This window comes from Capra hircus, chromosome 2 (genome assembly GCF_001704415.2).
Source record: "Capra hircus breed San Clemente chromosome 2, ASM170441v1, whole genome shotgun sequence".
In the NCBI taxonomy this organism is placed as follows: Eukaryota; Metazoa; Chordata; class Mammalia; order Artiodactyla; family Bovidae; genus Capra; species Capra hircus.
Window position 1 is genome coordinate 14,416,272 of NC_030809.1, and position 23,982 is coordinate 14,440,253.

Here is a 23,982-nt window from a genome sequence, read left to right on the forward strand (position 1 = left end):
GCCGGCACCGGGGGCCTGGGCAGGAGTGTTTGTTCTGCCTCCCACCTGTTGCAGGAGGTGGTGTCAGGCCTTCGCCTCTGACAGAGGCTGTGGCCTTGTCTCTACCTGGGTTAGAAGGGTTGCCCTACTCTCCAACCATAATTAGGGGGTGTTGTCCTGCCCTCTGCCCACAAAAGAGGCTGTGACTCTGCTCCCTTAAAGACACCGGGTTGTCCTGTCTGCTTCCTTGAACAGCCTGTTGTCCAGCAGACTGTCTGTAGGAGGGGTCTTAGCCTCCCCTCTGCAAATAATAAAGCTGTTCCCCATGCCCTGAGATGGCATGGCTGTGGTTCCATTGTGTGGCTAGCAGCTGTGTGCCCCTGGTATCTATCTATCATCGTATCTGCCCTCCAGTGATTTTACAGGGATGTTGTTCCCCCTGACTCTGAGGGGATGTTACTTTTGCCCTCTGACTGTAGTGCAAGGATCACCTGGCTCTCAGACTGATAGCCGTGCAGCTTGCCCTTCACTGAAAGCTGAGTGGGTGTCTCCTTGCCTCCTGCTCACTGGGGCTTCAAGGCGGCCCTTGAATCTCTGGTCCAGGTGCTCCCTGGACGGGGGGCGGAGGAAGTTCCATCCAATATTCTCCTCTACCTCCGGGTGCCACCTTCGGGGTGAATGGGGCCTGGACTGGGGTGAAAGGACCCTAGAGGGCTGAGAGGCAGGGGGCGATGGCAGCAGGAAGCTTGGGGTGCTGGAGGCTTGCGGTTGGGCTGCTGGGGCCCGGTTGGCTGCGGAGCCCTCAGGAGGAGGCAGGAAGTCAGGGTGGGACGTGGGCGCGGGGAGACAGCCGGTGGCTACGACGGTGAGGGGAGCCGAAGCTGTGTCTGGGCAGCCGGGCTGGGCCAGGAAGACCATGTGAATGGGGCCAGGGGGCTCCTGGGCTGGGCAGGTAAGGAGTACCGGGAACAGGGGCCTAAGGGCTGGGAGTGGGACCTTCGAGCAGAAGGCTGCAGCTGGGCCTAGGGTCAGGCTCCCCTGGGATGCGCAGCCTATCAGGCTGGGGTCAGAAACACCTGGAGGTCAGGTGGGAGGCAGGCTGAACAGCCAGATCGCCTCTTTCCTGTGTAGTTGTTGCCTCCTGCCTCCACCACACTGCCTGCCATCAGAGCCCACCTCACTGGGAGCCTTTTCCTTGGGGATCTGTTAAGTACTGAAAAGGCCTTCAGAAATCCCTGCATCCAGCCCCTCATCCCATGATGGATAAGCCTCCTAAGCCCCGGACTGGGCAAAGTGCTCCCTCCCCATAGTCCGTCAGCAACGCAGAGGCAGAGAGGGTGATGGCCCTGGGAGAGGTGATGGCCTAGGATGTGATTCCCCACTGGAGCAAGGTGATAGACAGGCTTGAGTCAAGGGTCCCAGGAGTCCTTCCACTTGCTGGTGTAGACCCCAGTGACAAGACTCTCTTGAGAGAGCGAGGGGAATCACCCAGAGCATCCGGACAGACACGTGAGGAGTGACTTTAGCCTCGACCCACACTGCTTGAGAGAAGGAGGGGGTCTTCCTTTGGGAATGGATGGGCATGCAAGGGAATATTTATCATCTGGGATGAGGACTGGGGCGGAAGTGTCTGACAGGACTCCGGGATGTTGGGGGGTGAGAGGATGATGGGAGAAGGGAAGAGGAAGGGCTATTTTTATCCTGGACAAGGGTGCTGTTGACCCTGGGCAAGGACCGTCAGGATTTCCATCTGGAAAATTGCCACGCCTGCCCCTGCCAAGTGTCCACAGGATGTCCTTTCCTCTTCCCTTTGCTCCTTCCTGCCCCCTACCCCCGCCCCTGCCACTGCCTGATTAGGGCCAGTGGGTCCTGCTGGTTCCTGCTTCAGACCCCAGGAAGGTGGAGGCCCAGGGAGGCAGAATCAGCTCCTTGTCCATCCCCTCAATTTTAGCTCTCAGCCTGTAGTTTATGAGGGTAAATCCCCACCTGAGCCACACTTTCCAGGTTTCCCCTGCCTCCCCCACCGCCACTGGAGTTTTTCTTGAAACAGTTTCCACTGTCTCAGCCATGTCGCAGTCTTTCTTTCGTCCCCAGCTCCAAGGCCTGCAACCTCTCGTGGGGTCTGGAAAACAAGCTGGGTCTTCCCTAGACTCATCCAGACCCTGGACTGGCATCAGCCGTCCCCCACCCTAGCCTGTGCTGAAGGATGATTCAGGGTCCCTCGCCCTCAAGGCTCTGGGACAGAGGCTCTTCTCAAAGGGAAAAAGGGCCAAGTGATGGAGCAAGAGAATGAGCGGAAGCTCCAGAAGTCGAGAGGAGGCCTTGCTTGGGTGATCGGAAGGCTTCCTGGAAGAGTCAGGCGGCTATGAGAACAAAGGCCCATTTTGCAGAGTACCTAGGATATGCAGCTAAGGTCACTGTCTCTGGGTTGTTCCTTGGATCCTAGGAGGGCAGAAACTTCAGGGCAAGACCAAACACAAGAGAGCCAGAGGGTTTGGTGTAGCGCAAAGGACATGCATTTCACAGTCAGGCTGACCCAGGCACAATTCTGGTTCTGCCATTTCCTTGAACAAATGACTTCACCTCTCCAAACTCCAGTTCCTTTATTGGTAAAGAGGCAATAATAAATCCCTCCTTACAGAGTGCTGGTGGGAAATCAAAGAGAAAATGGCTGTGATGTGCTGTGGGTAGTAACTGGCATGCCGAAGGTGCTTAACAGAGGTTAGGCAACCACTTCTCCTGCAAATGGTGCACCCAAGGGTGTGAGTGTGGTGGGGGTGTTGGGGGGTGCTGTCCGTACCCGGAATTACTCCTACTCAGCACCTTGGTAGGCCAGTGGGCAGCCCATTCCTTCACACTTGTGGTGTAGCTTTGCAAATGAGCTTGTTTCCTGTGTGTTCTAGTGGGTGTGAGAATTTTAGGCTGGGCCACAGGGTCTATATTGGAGGAGAGTCCCACACATACCTTCCTACAGACACATAGATACACACACACACACACACACACACACACACACACACACACATACACATGATCCTTCCCTTCCTAGCCCAAATACCATTCATATCATCACTGGAAAATGTAGGTGTGCATGGATGTTCAGAGGCAGAGGCAGGGACCACATATATATCACACATCAGTTCAGTTCAGTTCAGTTCAGTCACTTACGACTCAGCAACCCCATGGACTGCAACACACCAGGCCTCCCTGTCCATCACTAACTCCCGGAGCTTGCTCAAACTCATGTCCATTGAGCTGGTGATGCCATCCAACCATTTCATCCTCTGTCACCACCTTCTCCTCCCACCTTCAATCATTCCCAGCATCAGGGTCTTTTCCAATGACTCAGTTCTTTGCATCAGGTGGCCAAAGTATTGGAGTTTCAGCTTCAACATCAGTCCTTCCAATGAACACTCAGGACTAATTTCCTTTAGAATGGACTGGTTGGATCTCCTTGCAGTCCAAGGGACTCTCAAGAGTCTTCTCCAACACCACAGTGGGATCCTATAAATCCATGCACACACCCACAGACTGATGGCTTCAAGGCCAAGCTCAATTCAGTGAAAGCAATACTGAGGGGAGCTGAGTTTGTGGGTGGGATGGAGGCAAGTGGGGCCTCCATCTGGGTGTTAGTTGGAAGGTATCTGAGCTATATTTCCAACGCTTGGTCTAAAGAATGCTAGTCCCACGAGGCGCCCAGAAAGGAAACACTTCTGGGTCCAAATCAACACTGCCTCAGCTATGAAGTGTCCCATGTGAAATTTACCATCAGTGTTGGCTTGTGGAAACTCTGAAAGTCTCCCCAGAGAAGGCGGCTGTTTGCTTTTGTCTAACCCGGTGTTCCTCAGACTTCGGTGGTTGCAGAACCTTTTTTCTCGTATCCCTAGTTCCTCGCCTGCATCTCTGGAGAAAAGGGGAGCAGTGGAAGGACAGCTGTAAGGTTGATTCTTCTCAAAGGACTATGTCTCTTACCAGAGTTTTTGCGTTGGTGGGGATTTGGTTGTTTCTGTTTTTCAATTATAAAATTAGCACATGGCTGCTTCTAAAAATTCAAACAGTAGGGACTTTCCTGGTGGTCCAGTGGCTAAGGCTATATGCTCCCAGTGCATGGGGCCCAGGTTCAATCCCTGGTCAGGGAACTAGATCCCACATGCCACAACTAAAGATCCTGCATGCTGCAACTAAGATTCTGTGCCATTAAATAAAATTAATAAATATTTTTTAAAAAAGTTTAAACAGTACGGAGACATATACAGAAATATAAGAAATGCAGCTCCCTTCAATCTCACCCATGGGCTATGCTCACTGTGAACAGTTTGGTGTACAACCGTCCAGATTTTCCCCTACGTGGCCATTAAAAAGTGTATTAGTTAAGAACTTAATCCCTAGAGGCAGATAGCCTGAGGTTCAGCCACTTATTTCTATCACTTATTTGTTATGAAGCCTCAGACAAATAGCTTTACCCCATTTGGGCCTCAGTTTTTGCATCTGTGAAATGGAGATAATAATAGCACTTACTTGATAGGATTATTATGAGAATAACATGAAGTCATGCAAATGAAGGCTTAGCACAGAATCTGGCTGAAAAGAATCCCCTAGGTATCCATATTCAAATGCAAATAGGAGGATTCCCTGGTGGTCCAGTGGTTAAGAATCAGCCTGCCAATGCAGGGACACAGGTTCTATCCCTGTGCCCCCATACACATTTGCTTTCACATGCTGCTGGGCAATTGGACAGCAGCCCCCACTCTCCATAACTAGAGAAAGTTTGCACACAGCAACAGAGATCCAGTGCAGCCGAGAATAAACACACAAGTAAATAAGTGTAATATTAAGAAATGAATGCAAACAGGCTTATACTCTACTTTCTGTTCTGTGACTTACTTGTCATGTTATCTCTGGAACATCTTTCTATGTCTATGTGGAGATCTTCCTCACCTTTTCAGTGAAAGTGAAAGTGAAAGTGAAGTTGCTCAGTCGTGTCCGACTCTTCGCGACCCCATGGACTGCAGCCCACCAGGCTCCTCTGTCCGTGGGATTTTCTAGGCAAGAGTACTGGAGTGGGATGCCATTGCCTTCTCCAAAAACCACCTTTTCAGTGGTTTTAGCTAAATATCGTTAACTTGGTTAGTGGGCAATGTGGTGATTTTAAGATGCTGCTCCCTGGACAGTATTGCTGTTTGGCGTTGTTAGTGTTGTCAGGAGTCCCAGACATTACTGATCAGTGAGCTAAAGACAGGCCTTACTGCCTCCTGTGAAAATAGAATGACCCACCAGAGGGGCACCCACCTCTGTCACAGAGGGCAGAGTCAAATGGACAGGAACCTCTGACTATTCACCTGTGTGTCCCCAACTCTAGATCAGAGCCTGGCACATAAGATATACCCATTAAATTGTAATTGGTAGGCTGGCCAAGTAAGAAAGTCGTGCCTCCTCTAACCTACCAAGCGAGGCCTAAGCTCAGAGCTCTGTTTCACAGTGCGGCATTTCCCCAAATACCTCATCATTGATGCAGGTGAGTGATCTTAGGGGGTCATGAATGAACATGTGCAAATGTGAATTTAGGTATCATACCATGTGTTTATTTTAATATACACTGATTTCCATTTATAGATGGTGATACTAATTTTCCATTTTTTTAAAAAAAAGTACATTTGATTTACCGTGTTCTGTACTCGTTTTCCATTTATGGTAGCAAAGTTTTCATTTGAGGTAAATATATTAAACGTGAAAAATGGTCTGTGGAAGTGCCAAAAATCAAAAAGGAAAATGAATATGTTTAAGGCTGGGGTCATGAAATACCCATGCTGGCCTCAAATAACAATTTTCACTTACTTAGTCCTTACTGTGTACCATGTTAAGTACTTTATTATATGAGGTCATCTATAGACCACATATTATGTTCACAACAGCCCTGGACTCAGGTCCATTTTTAATTTACATTTTGAAGATAAAGGAACTGAGGGAGGTTTACGTTCTTTTTCTTTTTGGCCACTCTGCGAGGCATGCAGGATCTTAGTCCCCTGGCCAGGGTCCAGGGATTGAACCTGTGCCCCCTGCAAAGGAAGCACAGAGTCCTAACCACTGGACCACCCAGGAATTCTCTGAGGGAGGCTTAGACAGGTGTAGTAACCTGCCCAGAGGCCCTCTATCAGTGAGTGACTGGGAGGCCTTGGGAATGAACTTGGGTGACTGACACGGACATGGTGAGCTGAACCTCTCTGATCGGCAGACTCCCAGAAACTTTAATAGAGTGGTGCAGATTGCCAAATTTTAAGTAACACTTCGTCCTGATAAAACCCACATGATGCAAAATACAGACAGAGGTACATAAGGAAGGGGACTCAATAAGAAGAATTACTCAATATTTACAAGTTACTAGTTGGAGGACCTCTACCCAAAATACAAGCTTTAGAATAATCACTCTATTGCCCTTGTTTATGGCAAAAACTAACTAGGAGAATCAGTTTTGTGTTCAAACCACTACCAGTTTGTGAGACTAAATCCATCTTATTTGCATATAAGAAAAGACCCATCCTTTTGTTCTCCGTTTTTGTGAACTCTGTGAACTCACAGGGTTTATTCCAAACCAGTATTATATCAAAGAGGAACACGTGAAAAAGGAAGGAATTCAGGATGCATCCCTGTTTTACCCACTAGAAATTACTTGCCATGCCTGTCAACCCTGATTCTCAAGTACCATGCTAAGGGTTCGGCAAGAGCATCCACAGCCCAGGCTCTTCACTGAACATATGCATCTTCGCCAATAATCAAATCTTGACCAAAGAAAAAGGCCAAGAAAATGCTTTAAATTATTCCCAACAGATTTTGCCACAATGTGGCCCAGAGTACGGCAGTAGCCTGGGTCAGTGAAATAGCTTGCCTGCTCTTGACATACGCATTGCCCTAGCAAGAAGCTGGCACACATTTTGGACAGAATGTTCAATAAATGAATAGGTTTACAGTTCAGGGGAGGGAAAGTCTCGTATTTTTTTTTTTAAGGGGACAAAACACATTCTAGGCCCAGTCAGGTGAGACAATGTCTATGGAGCTGGTAAAAGTGAACGAGCTGGCAAGAATCAGAGCTTGTTATGGTTTTTTGTTGTTGTTGTTTTAATACTGATGCTTTATTATTAACTAAAGTTCATACTATATTCAGGTTTAAAAAGTAATGAATTAATTTGGCTGAGTCGGGTCTTGGTTGCCACACGAGGGATCTTTAGTTGCAGCGAGTGCGATCTACTTCCCTGACCAGGGATCAAACCCAAGCCCTCTGCCTTGACTGCTAAGTGGAGTCTTAACCACTGGACCACCAGGGAAGTGCAAAATAGAGCTCATTGTGGTATGATTCGTAAACAACCCTAGGATCGGAAAATTTGGTCCAGGAACTTCATGAAGTCTGGGATTTCTGATCAGTTCTACACAGAGTATGAGCAGGGAGATTACATGGGTGGAGGAGCCTGGCAGCCTGTAGTCCATGGGGCCACAAAGAGTCAGACACCACAGGGACGAAACAACAACAATGATGAGCAGGGCACTGTGTGTGTCGGGCTCTGTGAAGAGAGACAAGAAAGATGGGACCTGAAATCCAGCCCTCGCTCCACTCTCCAAGTTTGAAACCCCCGGGAGGGCTGGCCCTTTATAACTGGCACAAAGCCCTCTGTGGACCGTGGACAGATCTTGAATTTGACCAAGAACATTACAAACACCAGTCAGAGAAGGTCTAGAATCTACAAAGTTCCTCCTATTGACCTTGAATTCTTGAGTTGGGAGAAAAGAATGTCCTGTTTCATTCACCCCAGAATCTGCCTTTGTTACTGATTCTGGGAGTCCCGGTGATTCTCTGGATCTGCTTCCTCTTCCTTTTTCTTTCTTTCTTCATTCCTCTCCTCTCTTACTTTCAATGAGAAATTTATATTAAGCTTTAATTTTTATTTTCTTTTTGCTAACCTCATTTATTAACCTGGTTTGATCAGACTAGAATGGGACCCATATTTTGTACGAAGAAATATATGCATATACAACCTCACAATTACATAGGGACCTGTACAAACCATATACGCCCCCATTTCATTGTACAGCCATCTGCATACATGGACTCCTACACACCCATGGGTATGTACACATGACATGATGCTCAATGATTAATGTGCCTCGGTAGGCACAAACTTGTATTCACCAGCCAGAGAAATGTATACTCAAAAACATGCATTTTAGGGGACTTACCTGGTGGAGCAGTGGATAAGAATTTGCCTGCCAATGCAAGGGACATGGGTTCAATCCCTGGTCCCAGAAGACCCCGCATGCCGAGGTGTGACTGAGCGCATGAGCCGCAACCGCTGAGCCCACTCGCCTAGAACCTGTGCTCTGCCACAAGAGAGGCCACTGCAGCGAGAAGACCACACATCGAAGCGAAGAATAGCCCCCACTCACCGCAACCCAGAGAAAACCCGAGCAAAAAGCAACGAAGACCCGGCACAGCCAAATACCTGAGAAATAAATAAACCAAAAACATGCATTCGAGATAGATGGAGAACTGTCTTGGAGGGAAAGGCCTCTTGACAGCGCAATGTCACATTTCTGATGGAGAGTAGACTCTATTCCGTCAGACCTCCTTCCCTGCTCCTTTTTCTCCATCACCTCTCAGGATTCCCTACACTCTTTAGATTTTCCAGGAAGTGAAGAACAGAGCAGAGTACCTGAACAGAGGAGGTAGGGGACTGATTGGAATTCTGCCTCTGCCAAGAGCCCTCATGTGCTTTGGGAAAAACCACTTAGCTCCTCTGCTCTGACACCATCTCCATCTTTAAAATGAGGCTGATGAATTACACTAGTGCCTCTTCTTTTATTTATTTATTTATTTTGGCTGCGCTGGATCTTAGTTGCAACTCTTGGGAGTTTAGTTGCAGCATGTGAACTCTTAGTTGCGTCGTGTAGGATCTAGTTCCCTGACCAGGGATGGAACCCAGGACCCCTGCATTGGTAGCAGGGAGTCTTAACCACTGAACCACCAGGGAAGTCCCTACACTCTTACTTCTAAACTCTTCCCTCTAAGGAGTTACTTGCCCTTCCCCTGTCTTACTTTTCCCTCTTCCCCATGGCTCTCATGATTTTGAGGGTTTTGCTGACTAAATTACCTCATTTAGGTACTAATTTTGTTGTTTCTAGTTCAAATGTTAATGAGAGACTTAACTAAGTATGCACTGTGTGTGTGTGTTCAATGACTCAGCCGAGTCCGACCTGCATCCGACTCTGTGGGACTCCACAGACTGTAGCCTGCCATGCTTCTCTGTCCGTAGGATTTTTCCCAACTGGAGTGGGTTGCCATTTCCTCCTCCAGGCAATCTTTCCAACCCAGGGATCAAACCCATGTCTCCTGCATCTCCTGCATTGGCAGGCAGATTCTTAACCACTAAGCCACCTGGGAACCAAGTGGCTAAGCCACCAAGTATGCATTGAAGAAGCAATAATGCAATTTGTCAAACTGAGAAGCAAATCACCTGCAAGCCTTCAGTGTTATTCTGGGGCCTCATCGGCGCATGTGGCTGAGCCACTCAGCAGAATTATGTCTGACACTGCCAGGTCTTGGGGTCTTCTGATTGCTGCCAGGTCTTATACCCCAAGACTCACAGTTCTGTATAGGGCAGGGCCTGAAACCTGAAGCCAGGGCTCCGTGGGCACTAAGCAAGTCACAGAAGAAACACTAAGGGTCAGCTACCCAACAGAGTTACCAAGTACCATTTTCCTTTATTTAACACAGCTTGGCTTTGTCTCACTCCCGGCCCCAGTCTTTTATTTAATCGACGTATAGTTGATTTACAATATTGTGTGAGTTTCAGGTATATAGCAAAGTGATTCAGTTATGCATATATCTATTTTTCCGGTTCTTTTCCATTATAGGTTATACAAGATACTAAATATAGTTCCCTCTGCTATACAGTAGTCTTTGTTATTTATTTTATATGGAGTGGTGTGTATCTGTTAATCTCATATTCTTAATTTATCCCTCCCCTCCCCCACCCCTTTCCCCTTTCGGTAGCCACAAGATCGTTTTCTGAGTCTGTTTCTGTTTTGTAATAAGTTTATTTGCATTGGTTTTTAGATTCTGTATATAAGTGATATCATGAAATATTTGTTTCTCTATTCCTGGCTTACGTCACTCAGTATGATAATCGTAGGTCTATCCATGTTGCTGCAAATGGCAATATTTCATTCTTTTTCACCTGGTCCCAGTCTTCAGGGACGTCATCATGTCCTTTCTGGCAGGTCCAGATTTACCCAGGGTATAGGTCCTGCCTGCATGTTTTCCTGGCCCCTCGCCCAAGGCCAGGTGGCTCCTCTTCTCCCCTCGTGTGACCCCAGCCTGGACCACGTGCAGTATTCAGCCCTAGATTCATCATAGATTTCTTCTGCAGGTCTGCCAGCCTCTCCTCACTGCTGCACCCCAGTTCATCCCATTTTCTCAACCCCAATCTTTTCTCATCTTGCTCTTACCCTTTCCAAAGCCCCTGAGAATGTCAGGCCTAGAAGGGACTTACTGATCCAAGTTGACATCTTATCTGGTGTTGGTGTTCTCTGTATAGTATAGCCAACTGGTGGTTTTCCAAGGGCTGTTTGACTATCACAAAAAACAGGTTGCTCAGGACCTCAGACCCTAGACAGTCAGCTCAACTAAGGCTGGTTCCAGAACATAAACAGTTCTTTTCTGGAGGCTTTTGCTGTTAATCAGTTCTAAGCCATAATAAAAGTAGCAATCGAAAAAATAAAAAAGCCATTTGCAGCCACAGAGCTGAGCAAGATTTCTCAAATGGCTCCCCAGGACTCCTAAAGTAGGAGGGGAAGAGTATATGTGCGAACACCTTTCCTTGAAAGTCTCTTGATTTGGCTTAAAATTTCGTGTACACTTTGTATTTTCCTCTATTTGTAATAGATCTTTTTGTTTAACTATGTGAATAAGGTTTAACTATGTGTTTAACACTCATGCTTTGAGAGGTATACACCCTTGACTTCCGGTACCCATGAAAGGTTATAAGTATCTCAGTTCGAAGAGACATGAGCTTATCAACTATACTCCAATATAAAATAAAAATTATATATATATTAAAAAAGAAATGTGAGCTTAAAGCCAAGAGGATTATTTACCAGTCATATTCTTCCACTTTCCAAAGCAGGGCTTGGTAGGGCAGAATGAGCACTCGTGGAAATCTTTCTAAGCTCTAAATCAAGCCAGCATTTATCTAAGCTTCTGAGGAAGGGATGACAATTCCCGGCTGACAGAGAAGGCAGAATGAAACTAGAAAATGATTTCAGCAAAGTGACACATGAGTATTATTCCCAGAATTTGAACATAACTCCAGGGACTATCCTTGAATCTTTTTTTTTTTCTTTTTTTCTTTAATTGCATTCTAATTGAATAGGTCCTTAAGTCTTACTAACTAAAAAACCACCACTGCTCCCTACTTCCAGTTGACCTCAGCATGGATTAGCAGCTCTAGCTTTGTTCTTCCCGTAACAGTTGTCTGAGTTTGAGCAGAACTTTCTGGTCCTCTGTTTGCTCATCTAAAATCTGAGGTTAGACTTGGTGGTTTCTAAGACCTTTGCAAATGGGAGAATCTGTGCATTAACCCTCCACATACCAGTCAACATTTATTAACAAGAATCGTCCTGGGTGATGGGACATTCAGGCAAATAACACACAACCTCTGCTCTTGCTGAATCCCTAATCTCACCAAGCAGGTAGGAAAGGCACATAAATTAGTGTCATCTTGGCACTTGGTGGAAGTTGATGATTGTGGCTGGTGAGAGTGGAATGTCGTAGTACCAAAGAGCAGTGGGGATTGGGGAGGTTTCACAGAGAAGATGATGTCTGAGCTGAACCTTGAAGACTGAGCTAGAGTTCAATAGATGGGCAAGAGTATTCCCTGGCAGGTGAACCACACATGCAAGGCATGTTGTAGGAACAGTGTGAGCTTTTTGGAGAAGAGAGATTCTGCGTGCGTGTGTGTGTACACGTGTGTGTGTGTTGCAGAACAGACTGAGGAGATGGATTTGATCTTGATATTAAAGGTTCTTGAATGCATAAATTAATTTATCTGAGGACTGGTATTTCCAGGCAGTCCAGAGGACCAGCCCTGGGGGAGGAGGTACTGTAGGGACTCCTGGGGACTTCGGGGTGAGATCCCCACTCTGCTTCAGGCAGAACAGCTTCACTTTTACCTGCTTTATCTACGGGTTCCGCTCGATTTCATCTGACAAAAAGTTTCCACTGCTAAAGCAAGCAAACAAATACAAAAAAAATATGTATGGCCAATAGAGCCATTGAGGGGTTTTCTGCTAGGGAGAAGCAGAAAGAAGCCTCTGAAGCAGACTTTGTGGGGCTTTGGGGGAGCAGAGGCCTGATGGCTGACATTCAGCAGAGAGGGTCCCTCATTCAGCGTCCTTGGCAGCAGGGGGTACTTGTAATTAGGAGATGAGGCACACACCCCTGACTGGTAGGGGAGGATCAAAACTCAGGTCTTCCCTAGGGCTGGGGGAAGTGTGTGTGATCTCTAGTAGGTAGTCCCCCAACTTGGGGGATGGGCTGAGAGAGTGAGAGAGGGGAGAGGCAGGAAGTGGGCAACTAGACTAACAAAGGTGCCTGTGGCGGTTTACCCAGCCCAGGTGGGAGGGCGGGGCCTAGGTCTCAGCAGGGGGCCACGTGTGACTTTATGGGGAGCTAGGACCCCATTTCAGCTTTTCTGCGCTGGAGAATGGCGGCTGGGGGGCTGACAATCTCGGGCACTTCTGGAAGTTCCCAGGGCTAGGCCCTAGCATGTCTGATGTTCGGGGAGCCTTTTCAGCCCCCTCTCCATTCCCCCAGGGACCATGGGCTGTAGCTGCAGCTCAAACCCAGAAGATGACTGGATGGAAAACATCGATGTTTGTGAAAACTGCCACTACCCCATAGTCCCACTGGATGGCAAGACCACGGTAAGAGGCAAGACAGGGGGCTTGGTGAGGGAGTCGGGTGGGATGCAGGCGTGGGGAGAAAGGAACAGATCATCCCTACAGGTCCTGGAGATGACAGCGAGCCCCCTGCCACACAGAAAGGAAAAGAACCCCAGAGAGGGAAAGCGACTCTTCTAAGGTCCTACAGCAAGTAGTGGGCAAATTCAGTGAAAAGATCCAGCCAAGCTGAAGTGAGGGAGAGCAGGAGAGTGGGGAGGCAAGCCAGGGTCTCACCCAGTCTTCAGCTCTCGGACTTCTCTCATCCCACACCCACAGCTGCCCATGCGGAATGGCTCTGAAGTGCGTGATCCACTGGTCACCTACGAGGGATCCAACCCCCCAGCTTCTCCACTGCAAGGTGACCTCAACCAGCAGGGCCTGAAAGACAAGGCCTGTGGATCCTTGGTTGTCAGGGTCCATATCCTCCCCCATCCCCAACTTATAACTCCTGAACTCACCCTCCCAGTCTGCTCCAGAAGTCTTCTCCCTGACTGCCCCTGTCTTTACAGACAACCTGGTTATCGCCCTGCACAGCTATGTGCCTTCTCACGACGGAGACCTGGGCTTCGAGAAGGATGAACAGCTCCGTATCCTGGAGCAGTGAGTGACCCCCTTCGCCTGCCCATCCTGGGTTATCTCCAGTACCGCAAACCCCTGCGGTCCCGGCTTGCAGTGGGAGCTCTGCAGACAAAAATGGGAGGCTCCGGGGTGCTGAGCTGGAGGGTGGGGTGGCATGGCCTAACTGGGGGCTCCGACGGAGGGTTTCCAGCCGAGTCCCAGGCTGTGCAGACCATGCTAAGTGCCGCCGTCGCGCAGGAACGGCGAGTGGTGGAAGGCGCAGTCCCTGACCACCGGCCAGGAAGGTTTCATCCCCTTCAACTTCGTGGCCAAAGCGAACAGCCTGGAGCCCGAACCGTGAGTGGGGACGCGTCGTGGGAATGGTGGGACGCAGATCCAGGGATCTCGGAGCAGAGGAGAGGTGCTAGGGGTGGTGGCCGTGAATGCTTGAGGGTAATGGGGGAAGACCGGACCAGAGGACCCATGAAGACTTCGCTTCTGCCTTGAGCAGCTGGTTCTTCAAGACCCTGAGCCGCAAGGACGCTGAGAGGCAGCTCCTGGCGCCGGGGAACACGCACGGCTCTTTCCTGATCCGGGAGAGCGAGAGCACTGCGGGTGAGCGAAGGGGGCTGCTGCGGGGCGTCGGGAGGGGGCCGCGGGCTGGGGCCGCTAGCCGAGGTCCGGGGTGCGAGGAGCCCGCGGGGATGGGGGGCGTGGGAACCGCGTTGGCGGAGGGGCGACTCGCTGGAGGCCACCCCTCCCCGTCTTTTGCGTTCCTTCATCCCTTCTTTCGTTCAGGATCGTTTTCACTGTCGGTCCGGGACTTCGACCAGACCCAGGGAGAAGTGGTGAAACATTACAAGATCCGGAACCTGGACAAAGGCGGCTTCTACATCTCGCCCCGCGTCACTTTTCCCGGCTTGCACGAGCTGGTCCGCCATTACATGAGTGAGCACGCACGGCAGGACTCTTCACCTGGGCCCTACCCTATCAGCCTGTCTCCCCCACTTCCTCTCGGGGTCCCCCTCCTCTCCCCCCACCCCGCCCATCTCTCAGCATGCTCCTTCATTCCCCCCACCCCCACTCAAGTGGGTGAGGGGCGGTACCTTGTAGCCTCAGGGGTCAGGTGACAGCCCCTGCCTGTCCATTTCCCCCGGTGGGGACTGAGTGAGCCCCCCACCTCCCAGTTCCGCCTTATTGACAGCCCTTCGCCCCTCCCTCGACCTCATAGATACTTCGGACGGGCTGTGCACACGGTTGAGCCGCCCCTGCCAGACCCAGAAGCCCCAGAAGCCGTGGTGGGAGGATGAGTGGGAGGTTCCCAGGGAGACTCTGAAGCTGGTGGAGCGGCTGGGGGCTGGCCAGTTCGGAGAGGTGTGGATGGGTGAGTGAGGCCCTCCAGGACTGTGGGCAGGGGGGGAGGGGAGGCGTCTACCGAAGACCTGAGAGTTCTACGACAGTACCTTGTTTCAGGGCAGCTGCCTGGCTCTGGGTACACGGGCTGCGAGTGACCCTCCCAACCCTTTCCTGCCCTAGGGTACTACAACGGGCACACGAAGGTGGCAGTCAAGAGCCTGAAGCAGGGCAGCATGTCCCCCGATGCCTTCCTGGCCGAGGCCAACCTCATGAAGCAGCTGCAACACCAGCGGCTGGTCCGGCTCTACGCGGTGGTCACCCAGGAGCCAATCTACATCATCACGGAATATATGGAGAACGGTGGGCGCCGCCGCCGTGCGCGGCCGCTGGGGGGCGCTGCCGTGTCCTCTGCCCCCTCCCGGAGTTGGGAGGAGATATGCGAGGCTCTGCACTGAGGTTTTTCTAGAGGAATTTTGCTGAGCCCTCAAAGACTCACCTTCAGGGGCGACCAGAGGGTGTGTGGAGAAGAGGGTGTGCTGTTTGAACCGTATCTGGGAGCCCAGCTTGAGGTGGCAGGCTCTGGTTGTTCAGCCGCTCAGTCGTGGCCCTCTCTTTGCAACCCCATGGACTGCAGCATGCGAGGCCTTCCTCTCAGGTTGTGGAAGAGGACTTAACGCCCATTTTCTCTCACCTGCAGTACTGTTTGCCTTCTTCAAAGCCTTATCTTGATCTAAGGATGCTTGATCTCAGGAGATGAGTAGCCCCTTTTCTATATATTCTCCCCCCAGCCTTGGGAGGTCTGATCTGTTCCAAGGCCCTCTTTTTCAGTTCTTGGTGAGCTTCTCCCTGACCCTTCTCCCACTGTTGGACAGATTGAGAGCCCAAGGAAGGGGAGTTTAAATAAATAGGAATTTCTAGGCCCAGCTTTGGGCCAAGTCTCTGTCCCGCCTCTGGAGCTCAGTTCCCCCAAGAATACCACCAGAAATCTAAACAGGTTTATCCAGAAAATAGTAGTCATTGAGGGCTCTGACTTCTTGGGTTGGAATCCTGGCTTGAGGCCTGTGTGGCCTTGGGCTGATCACCACTTCTCTCTGCCATGGTTTCCTCGTCTGTAAAAATGGTGATAATAATGCAATAGTAACTTTCTTATAGGATCTTTGTGAGGATGAAAGCTAATGCATATAGAGCAGTTAGACAATGTCTGCTGTATAGTAATGGCTCAGTAAGTTTGTTGTTATCTGGCTCTGATTCTTTGGGAATATAAGATCTATCCTTCTTTCAGGAAGGGAAAAAAGCTAATTGGTTAATGGATTCTGAAGATGGCAAATAGCAGGCCACCTTCGATTGGTAGTTGCTTGGAGCTCTGTGTTGAGAAGGATTCTGAGGTTCATTGGGAGTGAGCACTGGGATTGATTAGCAATATCTGCCATGGACACAGTGGAGGAATGACAGTGTCTGTCCACATATTCGCTGCCTTTGGGTGAGGTTTTGTCTCAGTGACTAACTCAGCACTCAAATGGGGACATTCAGGTTGTTGTCATCTTCACACAGGGTTTTAATCTCTTGAGAAGGGCCAGTGGTTACTAGCTCTGTTCCAGCCACTCTAATCCCTGGTCTTCTCCTAGTTATCCTCTGCTACCAGAAAGATGGTCCCTCACTCCCTCATGATACCTATTTTCATACTCCTCTTTTCATATATTCAGCATACATTTATTGCTGTTTACTGTGGGCTAGGAGGAGCTTCCCACATGCTTCAGTGGTAAAGAATCCTCCTGCCAATGCAGAAGACGCAATTTTGGTCTCTGGGTCAGAAAGATCCCCTGGAGGAGAAAATGGCAACCCACTCCAGTATTCTTGTCTGGAAAATCCCACAGAAAAAAGGAGCCTGGTGGGCTACAGTCCATGGGGTCCCAAAGAGCCAATACAGCTCAGTGACTGAGCATGCAAGCACTGTAGGCTGGGAATATTGATGGACAAAATAAGAATCTTGCTATCAGAGAAAACTTGCTTTAATTATGCACCCTAGGAAAACCAGTTCATGCCATAGGAAAGTCTTAGCAGGTAGATGATGATGATGATACAATTTATTATTCTTAGTACAATCTAGAGAGGGTTTTTAAAGGAAGAGTCCAGCTGAGCCATGGCCAAAAAGAAACTGTAGCAAAAGAAATTTGACAAAGAGACTTTGGAGTGGGAACCCAGTGGTCTATGAGGAAAATCTCACAATTATCTAGGATAGATGGAGTGAAAGAAGCAGGAGTGGAGGGCAGAGAAGAAACTGCAGATGTGGACTATGCAGGGCTTGGATGCCTGGCTGAGTTCAGGTTCCACCCCACTGGTGACAAGAAGCTTGCAGACCCCTCCAAGTGGCATCTTAGTCCCCAAGAAAAGGGCATCACACATCTTAGGCACCCTTACTCTGAACACACACTCCTCCATTTTCAGCTCTTACTCTTCCTTTTCACACATCAGACATGGCTTCTAGACCCCTAGTTAGGGGAGAAGGGTCTGGGAGCTTTCCCCTGGGGCAATTTGAGTCAGCAACTCTTGCTTCTGTCCACAGGAAGCCTGGTGGATTTTCTCAAGACCTCCGAAGGCATCAAGCTGACTATCAACAAACTCTTGGACATGGCAGCCCAAGTAAGGAGACTGGGGAGGGGCTGAGCATGGGCACAGGGCGATGGGATCCAGATGTCTGGCCTAGGACTGCTGACCTGTACCTGGTCTGCAGATTGCAGAGGGTATGGCATTCATTGAAGAGCGGAATTATATCCACCGTGACTTGAGGGCTGCCAACATCCTGGTGTCCCATAGCCTGAGCTGCAAGATCGCAGACTTTGGTCTAGCACGCCTCATTGAGGACAACGAGTACACAGCCAGGGAGGGTAGGTATGGGATATGAGGGAAGTCAGGGGTCTCCGGGGTCTGGCCTGGCAGACCCAGTGACCTCACTGCCCTCCCTCCAGGTGCCAAGTTTCCCATTAAGTGGACAGCACCAGAAGCCATTAACTATGGGACATTCACCATCAAGTCGGACGTGTGGTCTTTCGGGATCCTGCTGACGGAGATTGTCACTCATGGTCGCATCCCTTACCCAGGTCGGGGTCCAGGCAGGAGCTGAAAGGGTGATGGCAAAGGGCAGCAAATTCATGTCCTTCTACTTCCTCCTGGGCTCAGAATATGAACCTTTCCAGCTGCTTCCCCTCTATCCTCCTAGGGGTGGCACTTGTGCACCCCCGATCGGGTGCCACATCTCCTAGGTCTGGCTTCCATTTCTATCCCTGAATCTCTCTTCCTTGAATAATCCCAGCTCTTTTCTTTAACTCTAACACAGGCAGCCTAGTAGGTAGAAGAGGATCTGGTCTGAGAGGCAAGAGGCCTGCTTTCTTTTTGCATTTTTTCCCAAGTTTTATTTCTTTATTTTTTGGCCACACCTTGCAGCATGTGGGCTCTTAGTTCCCCAGCTGGGGATCAAACCTGCACCTGCTGCATTGGAAGGCAAAGTCTTAACCACTAGACTACTGCGGAAGTTCCCGGAGGCCTGCTTTTTATTACCATCTGCCACTGATGGTTTCTGTTTGACTTTGATCAGATTATTGCTTCTTTCTCCACTTGTAAAACGTGAGGTTAGAACAATATTTGACCCATATGAAACACTCAAGAGTGTTAGGTTTTATTATTAATCACTTTGGGCAAGTGACTTTGGGCAGGTGACTTTACCTTTCTGAGCCTCAGTTTCATGATATGAGAAGCAAGATTATTTTTGAAAGAGCTTGACTCATAGTAGATGCTCACGAAACACTGACTTCCTTTCCCTCTGAAGCCTTCCATGTAGAGTGAGAGAGATGTGTAAGCAGCCAATTCCCACTCTCTCCCACTCCTCCCTCTATCTCCTCGACAAAGTTCTTTACTGCTGAATTCAGCCAGGACAGGAATGGAATTTTTTTGGAAGGAACTTGCTAGGAAACGCTGGGGAAAGGAAACAGAACACAAAGACAGGGTCGGGAGCTCGTGCAGCCCGGTGGCCAGACTTGGCAGAAGCTTCCCACATCCTGAGCAGTGTGCACAGAACTTTGCTCCTGGGAAGGTAAAAACACCTTAGAATTAGGTGTGAGTATGTGAGTATGCAGGCCTTCCCTGGTCTGGACTTGCCCCATCGAAGAGTTCAAGGGCAGCACTGGGGCTAGAAACATGTTCTTGTCATCCTGCCAAGAGCTCACACTGCTCCCTTAGAGAATTTTTCTACCAGAAGAATAAAGGCAATGAAAGCACGATGATAAATGGCAACTGACGCACAGTTTCAGGGTCAGGGAGACTATGGGGAGTAATGGGGACCTGGGTAAACTTGCGTCTGCGCCAGCAGATGGTTGCTATTAAGACACAGGGGCCCAAAAAGCAGAGCTGTGTTTTTTCAAGAGAAGTCAAAGCTTGGAGTTTTAGGAAAATTTGCCCATTTCCAAATATTGGTGATGATTCAGATTGTTTAAAAACACAATAAGGGGCCAAGTCAAAGTAGGTCTGTCTGTGGGCTATATTTAGGCTGGGTGTAGCCAATCGGTTTGCACCCTTGACTCTATCCATCAGTGTTGTTTCCTAGCCTGTCTTTCCATGCCCTGATTTTTAAATGTGAGGGCCACATAGCTAGAGGCTCCCCAGGGGCAAGGCCTGAGGAAGAGAGGTCTCTATCGACTAGGTTCCAGTTTGAAGCTTTGTAGGAATAAAACTACTATTTTGCTAGGACATCTAGGAGTTAGGCTTCTCTTCTCAGGAGAATGAAGGAGAAACCAGAGGCCACACAGGTAATTTAGAAACAGGGGGCCTATTTCTGCTGTGACCATTCAGTTCTCCAGAGCAGCATCTCTTGGGGTCCACATGTAATGGGCCTTGCTGGTGGGGCCAGGATCAGTACAAAGGGAAGGAACTGGTCCAAAGATGACTTCATCTGGGTCATAGAGGGGCCTAGTGAATCTTCTGTGCCCAATGAAGGGTCTGCCTTGCTGAGGCCCAGGATCCACCTGGCTTCCTGATGTAGCATCTCATGTGCCTGTTTCCAAAGCTGGAGAAACTTCTTCATTGTCCTGGCTGTGGGCCCTCATCCTGCGCTAGGCCCTGATGGCTTCATCCTTCCCCACCAAATAATAATCATCACAGGTGTTCTTTATGCTCCATCTCCTCCTCCAGGCACCATCCTCAGGGCTGTGTACACACTTTCTCATTCAATCCTCACAACATCTCTAGGAGGTAGGAGCTCCTATTATCCCATCTTCCAAATAAGGAAACTGAGGCTCAAAGAGGTTCAGTGAGTCACTCAAGGACTCACAGCCAAACACGTCTGTGTTACTGCATGTTTAAGCCATAGCAGACACTCCAAGTGGCATGACTGACCTTTCGCAGGTACTGCCAGTATAGCCTTACTATCCTTACCATCGATGAAGACCAAGATCCCTTTGGATTGGTGCTCACACCATACCTGTTGTCAAATATCTTCTTAACCATCACCCCTGCCTCTGGGCTTCCGAAGCCTGGAGCCTTGACGTCAGTTCTCCCATCAACCTCTAGGGATGACCAATCCTGAGGTGATTCAGAACCTGGAGCGAGGCTACCGCATGGTACGACCTGACAACTGCCCGGAGGAGTTGTACCAGCTTATGATGCTGTGCTGGAAGGAGCGCCCGGAGGACCGGCCCACCTTTGACTACCTGCGCAGCGTGTTGGAGGACTTCTTCACGGCCACGGAGGGCCAGTACCAACCCCAACCCTGAGGGGCCTAGGTGACTGGGGCTTGCAGCCCTCCCACCGTCTAGCCAGCCTGGCTGGGGGAGGCGCAGTTCCTGTGTCACAGCCATGTGGCCTGTGCACATTTGGACTCAGCATGTGAGTCCCGCCCACGTGCGACACATACGCTTCTCATGTCTTGTACATGGGATCTGTAGCTGGGTGGGCTCTGCACATGTGTCTTGTACCTGTGTGGCCTGTGCATATATGTCTTGGACACTTGTCCAAGTTGTCCCTTTCTGGGCGCCCCCCTGACTTCCAAGACCACCAAAGAGAGGAGAGAGGCCTGTGATTAGCACCTGCTTCTCCCTGTCCCCCTTTCTGTTCCCCTGGTCATCAAGATGCTCTCTGAGAGCTGAGACCTTATCTAAAATACCTCTGTGTGCTCCTCTTTCGTGTTGGCACACATAAGGAGCTCAATAAATACCTGTTGGTGAAGATTGTACATCTTTCTGCTCCCCATTCCAGTCTCCTCTTCCTTGCTGGGGGGAGTGGACATTCAGAAGATAGAAACTGAGGCACCCCGAATTGGGGTGAAAGGTGGGAGGGATGAAGGGATGTCTGAACTTTTTCCAGCCCTGCTGATGTTGGGTGCCAAGAGGAGGTCCTTATACTTTGCTGTATGTGTTCTTTGAACCCCTTCAAACCTCCACCCCAAAGAATTATGGGCACCCTACCCAGAACCTCCTAGAGAGTAAATGTGTCCCAAGACCCTTCCTTTCCCATTGTATAAGGGTGACTGCCTTTTCCTTTTTACAGCTACTGATTCAAGAGCTATATGTTCTGATTCACCTTTAAGGTGTTTTTAAACACTGAGTTAATCCACTCACTTAACAAATATTTATTGAACATTGTGCACTAGGCCTGGAAAATCCCATGGACAGAGGAACCTGGTGGGCTGCAGTCCATGGGGTCACGAAGAGTCGGACAGGACTGAGCGGCTTCACTTTCACTTTTCACTTTTATGCATTGGAGCAGGAAATGGCAACCCACTCCAGTATTCTTGCCTGGAGGATCCCAGGGATGGGGGAGCCTGGTGGGCTGCTGTCTATGGGGTCACACAGAGTCGGACACGACTGAAGCGACTTAGTAGCAGCAGCAGCAGCATACTTCTCCCTTCATGTCTAACAAATCATTGGTAAAATTTACTAGGTTATAGATTTGTAGTTTACTAGATTATAGATCTGGAGAAGACAATGGCACCCCACTCCAGTACTCTGGCCTGGAAAATCCCATGGATGGAGGAGCCTGGTGGGCTGCAGTCCATGGGGTCGCTAAGGGTCGGACATGACTGAGCGACTTCACTTTCCTTTTCAGTTTCATGCATTGGAGAAGGAAATGGCAACCCACCCTAGTGTTCTTGCCTGGAGAATCCCAGGGACGGGGGAAGCCTGGTGGGCTGACGTCTATGGTGTCGCACAGAGTCGGACACGACTGAGGCGACTTAGCAGCAGCAGCAGCAGCAGGCAGTGGATAAGGTCTCTGGGGAGCTCACAGGGAAGATAGACAGTAAGCATCACAAAGAAATAAATGGCATGGTATGCTGCAAGGTGATAGCACTAAGGGGAAAATAGAGCAACAAAAGGGGAATTAGGAGTGTCATATTTGGGGGAGGTTTGTAGCTTTAAAGGGGATACACTAGGAAGGTCTCATAGAGAAGGTGAATTTTGAGCAAAGATTTGAAGGAGTTGAGGGAGTAAGTGGTATAGGGGAGGAGCAGTCAGGCAGAGGGAACAGCCTGAGGCAGAAACTTGAGACAAAGGGCAAGAAACTTGCAAAGGGCAAGCTCTTGAGACATAAAGGCTGCCTGAGGGAGGAGGATAGATCCCATGAGGCTTTAGGGCCTGTGGCTTCTGCAGGAGCCATTTTGAGACTCACATTTTAAAAGTATGGCTCTTACTGCTGTCTTAAAAATAGATTGAGGGCCTTCCCTGATGGTCCAGTGGAAGACTCCATGCTTCCACTGCCGGGGGCATGGGTTCAATTGCTCTTCTGGGAATTAAGATCTTGCATGCCAAGGCACAGCCAAAAAGTAAACGTGTGCTGTGTGCTAAGTCGATGCTGTCGTGTCCAACTCTTTGTGACTCACGGGTTGTAGCCTACCAGGCTCCTGTCTCTATGGGATTCTCCAGGCAAGGACACTGGAGTGGGTTGCCATTTCCTTCTCCAGGGGATCTTCCCGACCCAGGGATCAAACTCCAGTCTCTTATGTCTCCTGCATTAGCAGGCGGGTTCTTTACTTAAATTAATTAAGTAGAGTTTCTCTGGTGGCTCCATGGTAAAGAATCCGCCTGCCAGTGCAGGAGACACGGGTTCCATCCTTGATCTGGAAAGATTCTACGTGGTGCAGAGCAACTAAGCCTGTGCTCCATAACTACTGAACCTGTGCTCTAGAGCCTGGGAGCTGCAACTGCAGGCCCTGCGCCTTAGAGCCCGTACTCTGAAACAAGGAAGCCATTGCAATGAGCAGCCTGAGCACTGCAACTAGACAGTAGTCTCCGCTCGCCAAAATTAGAGAAAAGCCTGCACAGCCGTGAAGACCCAACACAACCAAAAAATTAAATTTATTAAAAAATTAATTAATTAAAAAAGAAAATAGACTGCGTTAGCAGTCAGTTTATAAAACTGGGGCGGTTTTGCAAAAAACTCCAGATTTCTGTCTTCTCTTGAGAAAAGAGGAAGATTTGGCTCCTTTGGGTTTACCTGGCCTCATGGAGCTGAGTAATGGCCACCGCCTTTAGGTGGGGCATGAGCTTTGCCTTTCACACCCTATTGCTCTCAGATTATGCACCTAAGTGTTAGTGGCTATTTATCATCATGCTTGTGCTATGGTTTTTATAATAAAGAGGCAAATGAAAAATTTTTGCATACCATATTTCTCTTACAAAGTGTGAAAATTAAAGATGCCTGAAGATGGCAGTGTGTTTGAAGAAAGATGGGAGGACATATTTCTTTATGAAAGTAAAAAAAAGAATCCAGTTTTAAAAACAAGCAAAGTACCTGACTCAAACCAATATAACTATAATACACATCCACTCATTTACACCACCTTCCTGACCTCTGTAGGCATCCGAGTTGGTGATTCCTGTTCAGCATTTTATAAAATGCTGCCACACCCACGACCTCATCTGATCCCACCTTCCTCCTTTTTTGGACATGGCTGCAGCCACAGAGTTGATGAACTTTGTTTTCTTACATTCTCCATTTTACTAAGCGGGAAATGGGGACACAGAAATGTTCCTGGCTGGGAAGCAGCAACACAGAACTGGGAATAGTTTTTTGGTCCTTTGCTGTTTCTATAATAGAAGAGCCCAACAACACACCTAA

At 49.2% G+C, this 23,982-nt stretch overlaps 1 protein-coding gene across 1 annotated transcript; it reads left to right on the forward strand.

The window, feature by feature from the left end:
- On the forward strand, positions 803 to 21,100 carry LCK (LCK proto-oncogene, Src family tyrosine kinase). Its single transcript, XM_018057753.1, has 13 exons — positions 803 to 931; positions 12,839 to 12,948; positions 13,243 to 13,324; positions 13,476 to 13,566; positions 13,783 to 13,881; positions 14,036 to 14,139; positions 14,323 to 14,472; positions 14,756 to 14,908; positions 15,061 to 15,240; positions 17,444 to 17,520; positions 17,612 to 17,765; positions 17,847 to 17,978; positions 20,440 to 21,100. The coding sequence occupies exons 2-13, from the start codon at positions 12,844 to 12,846 to the stop codon at positions 20,640 to 20,642; spliced, it is 1,530 nt and encodes a 509-aa protein (XP_017913242.1). The 5' UTR covers positions 803 to 931; positions 12,839 to 12,843; the 3' UTR covers positions 20,643 to 21,100.

Coding starts and splice junctions, on each gene's coding strand:
- LCK (XM_018057753.1), top strand. CDS start 12,844: ATGGGCTGTAGCTGCAGCTCAAACCCAGAAGATGACTGGATGGAAAAC. Junction 13,882..14,035: donor AACAGCCTGGAGCCCGAACC/GTGAGTGGGGAC, acceptor TGCCTTGAGCAG/CTGGTTCTTCAAGACCCTGA. Junction 14,473..14,755: donor GCTGGTCCGCCATTACATGA/GTGAGCACGCAC, acceptor TCGACCTCATAG/ATACTTCGGACGGGCTGTGC.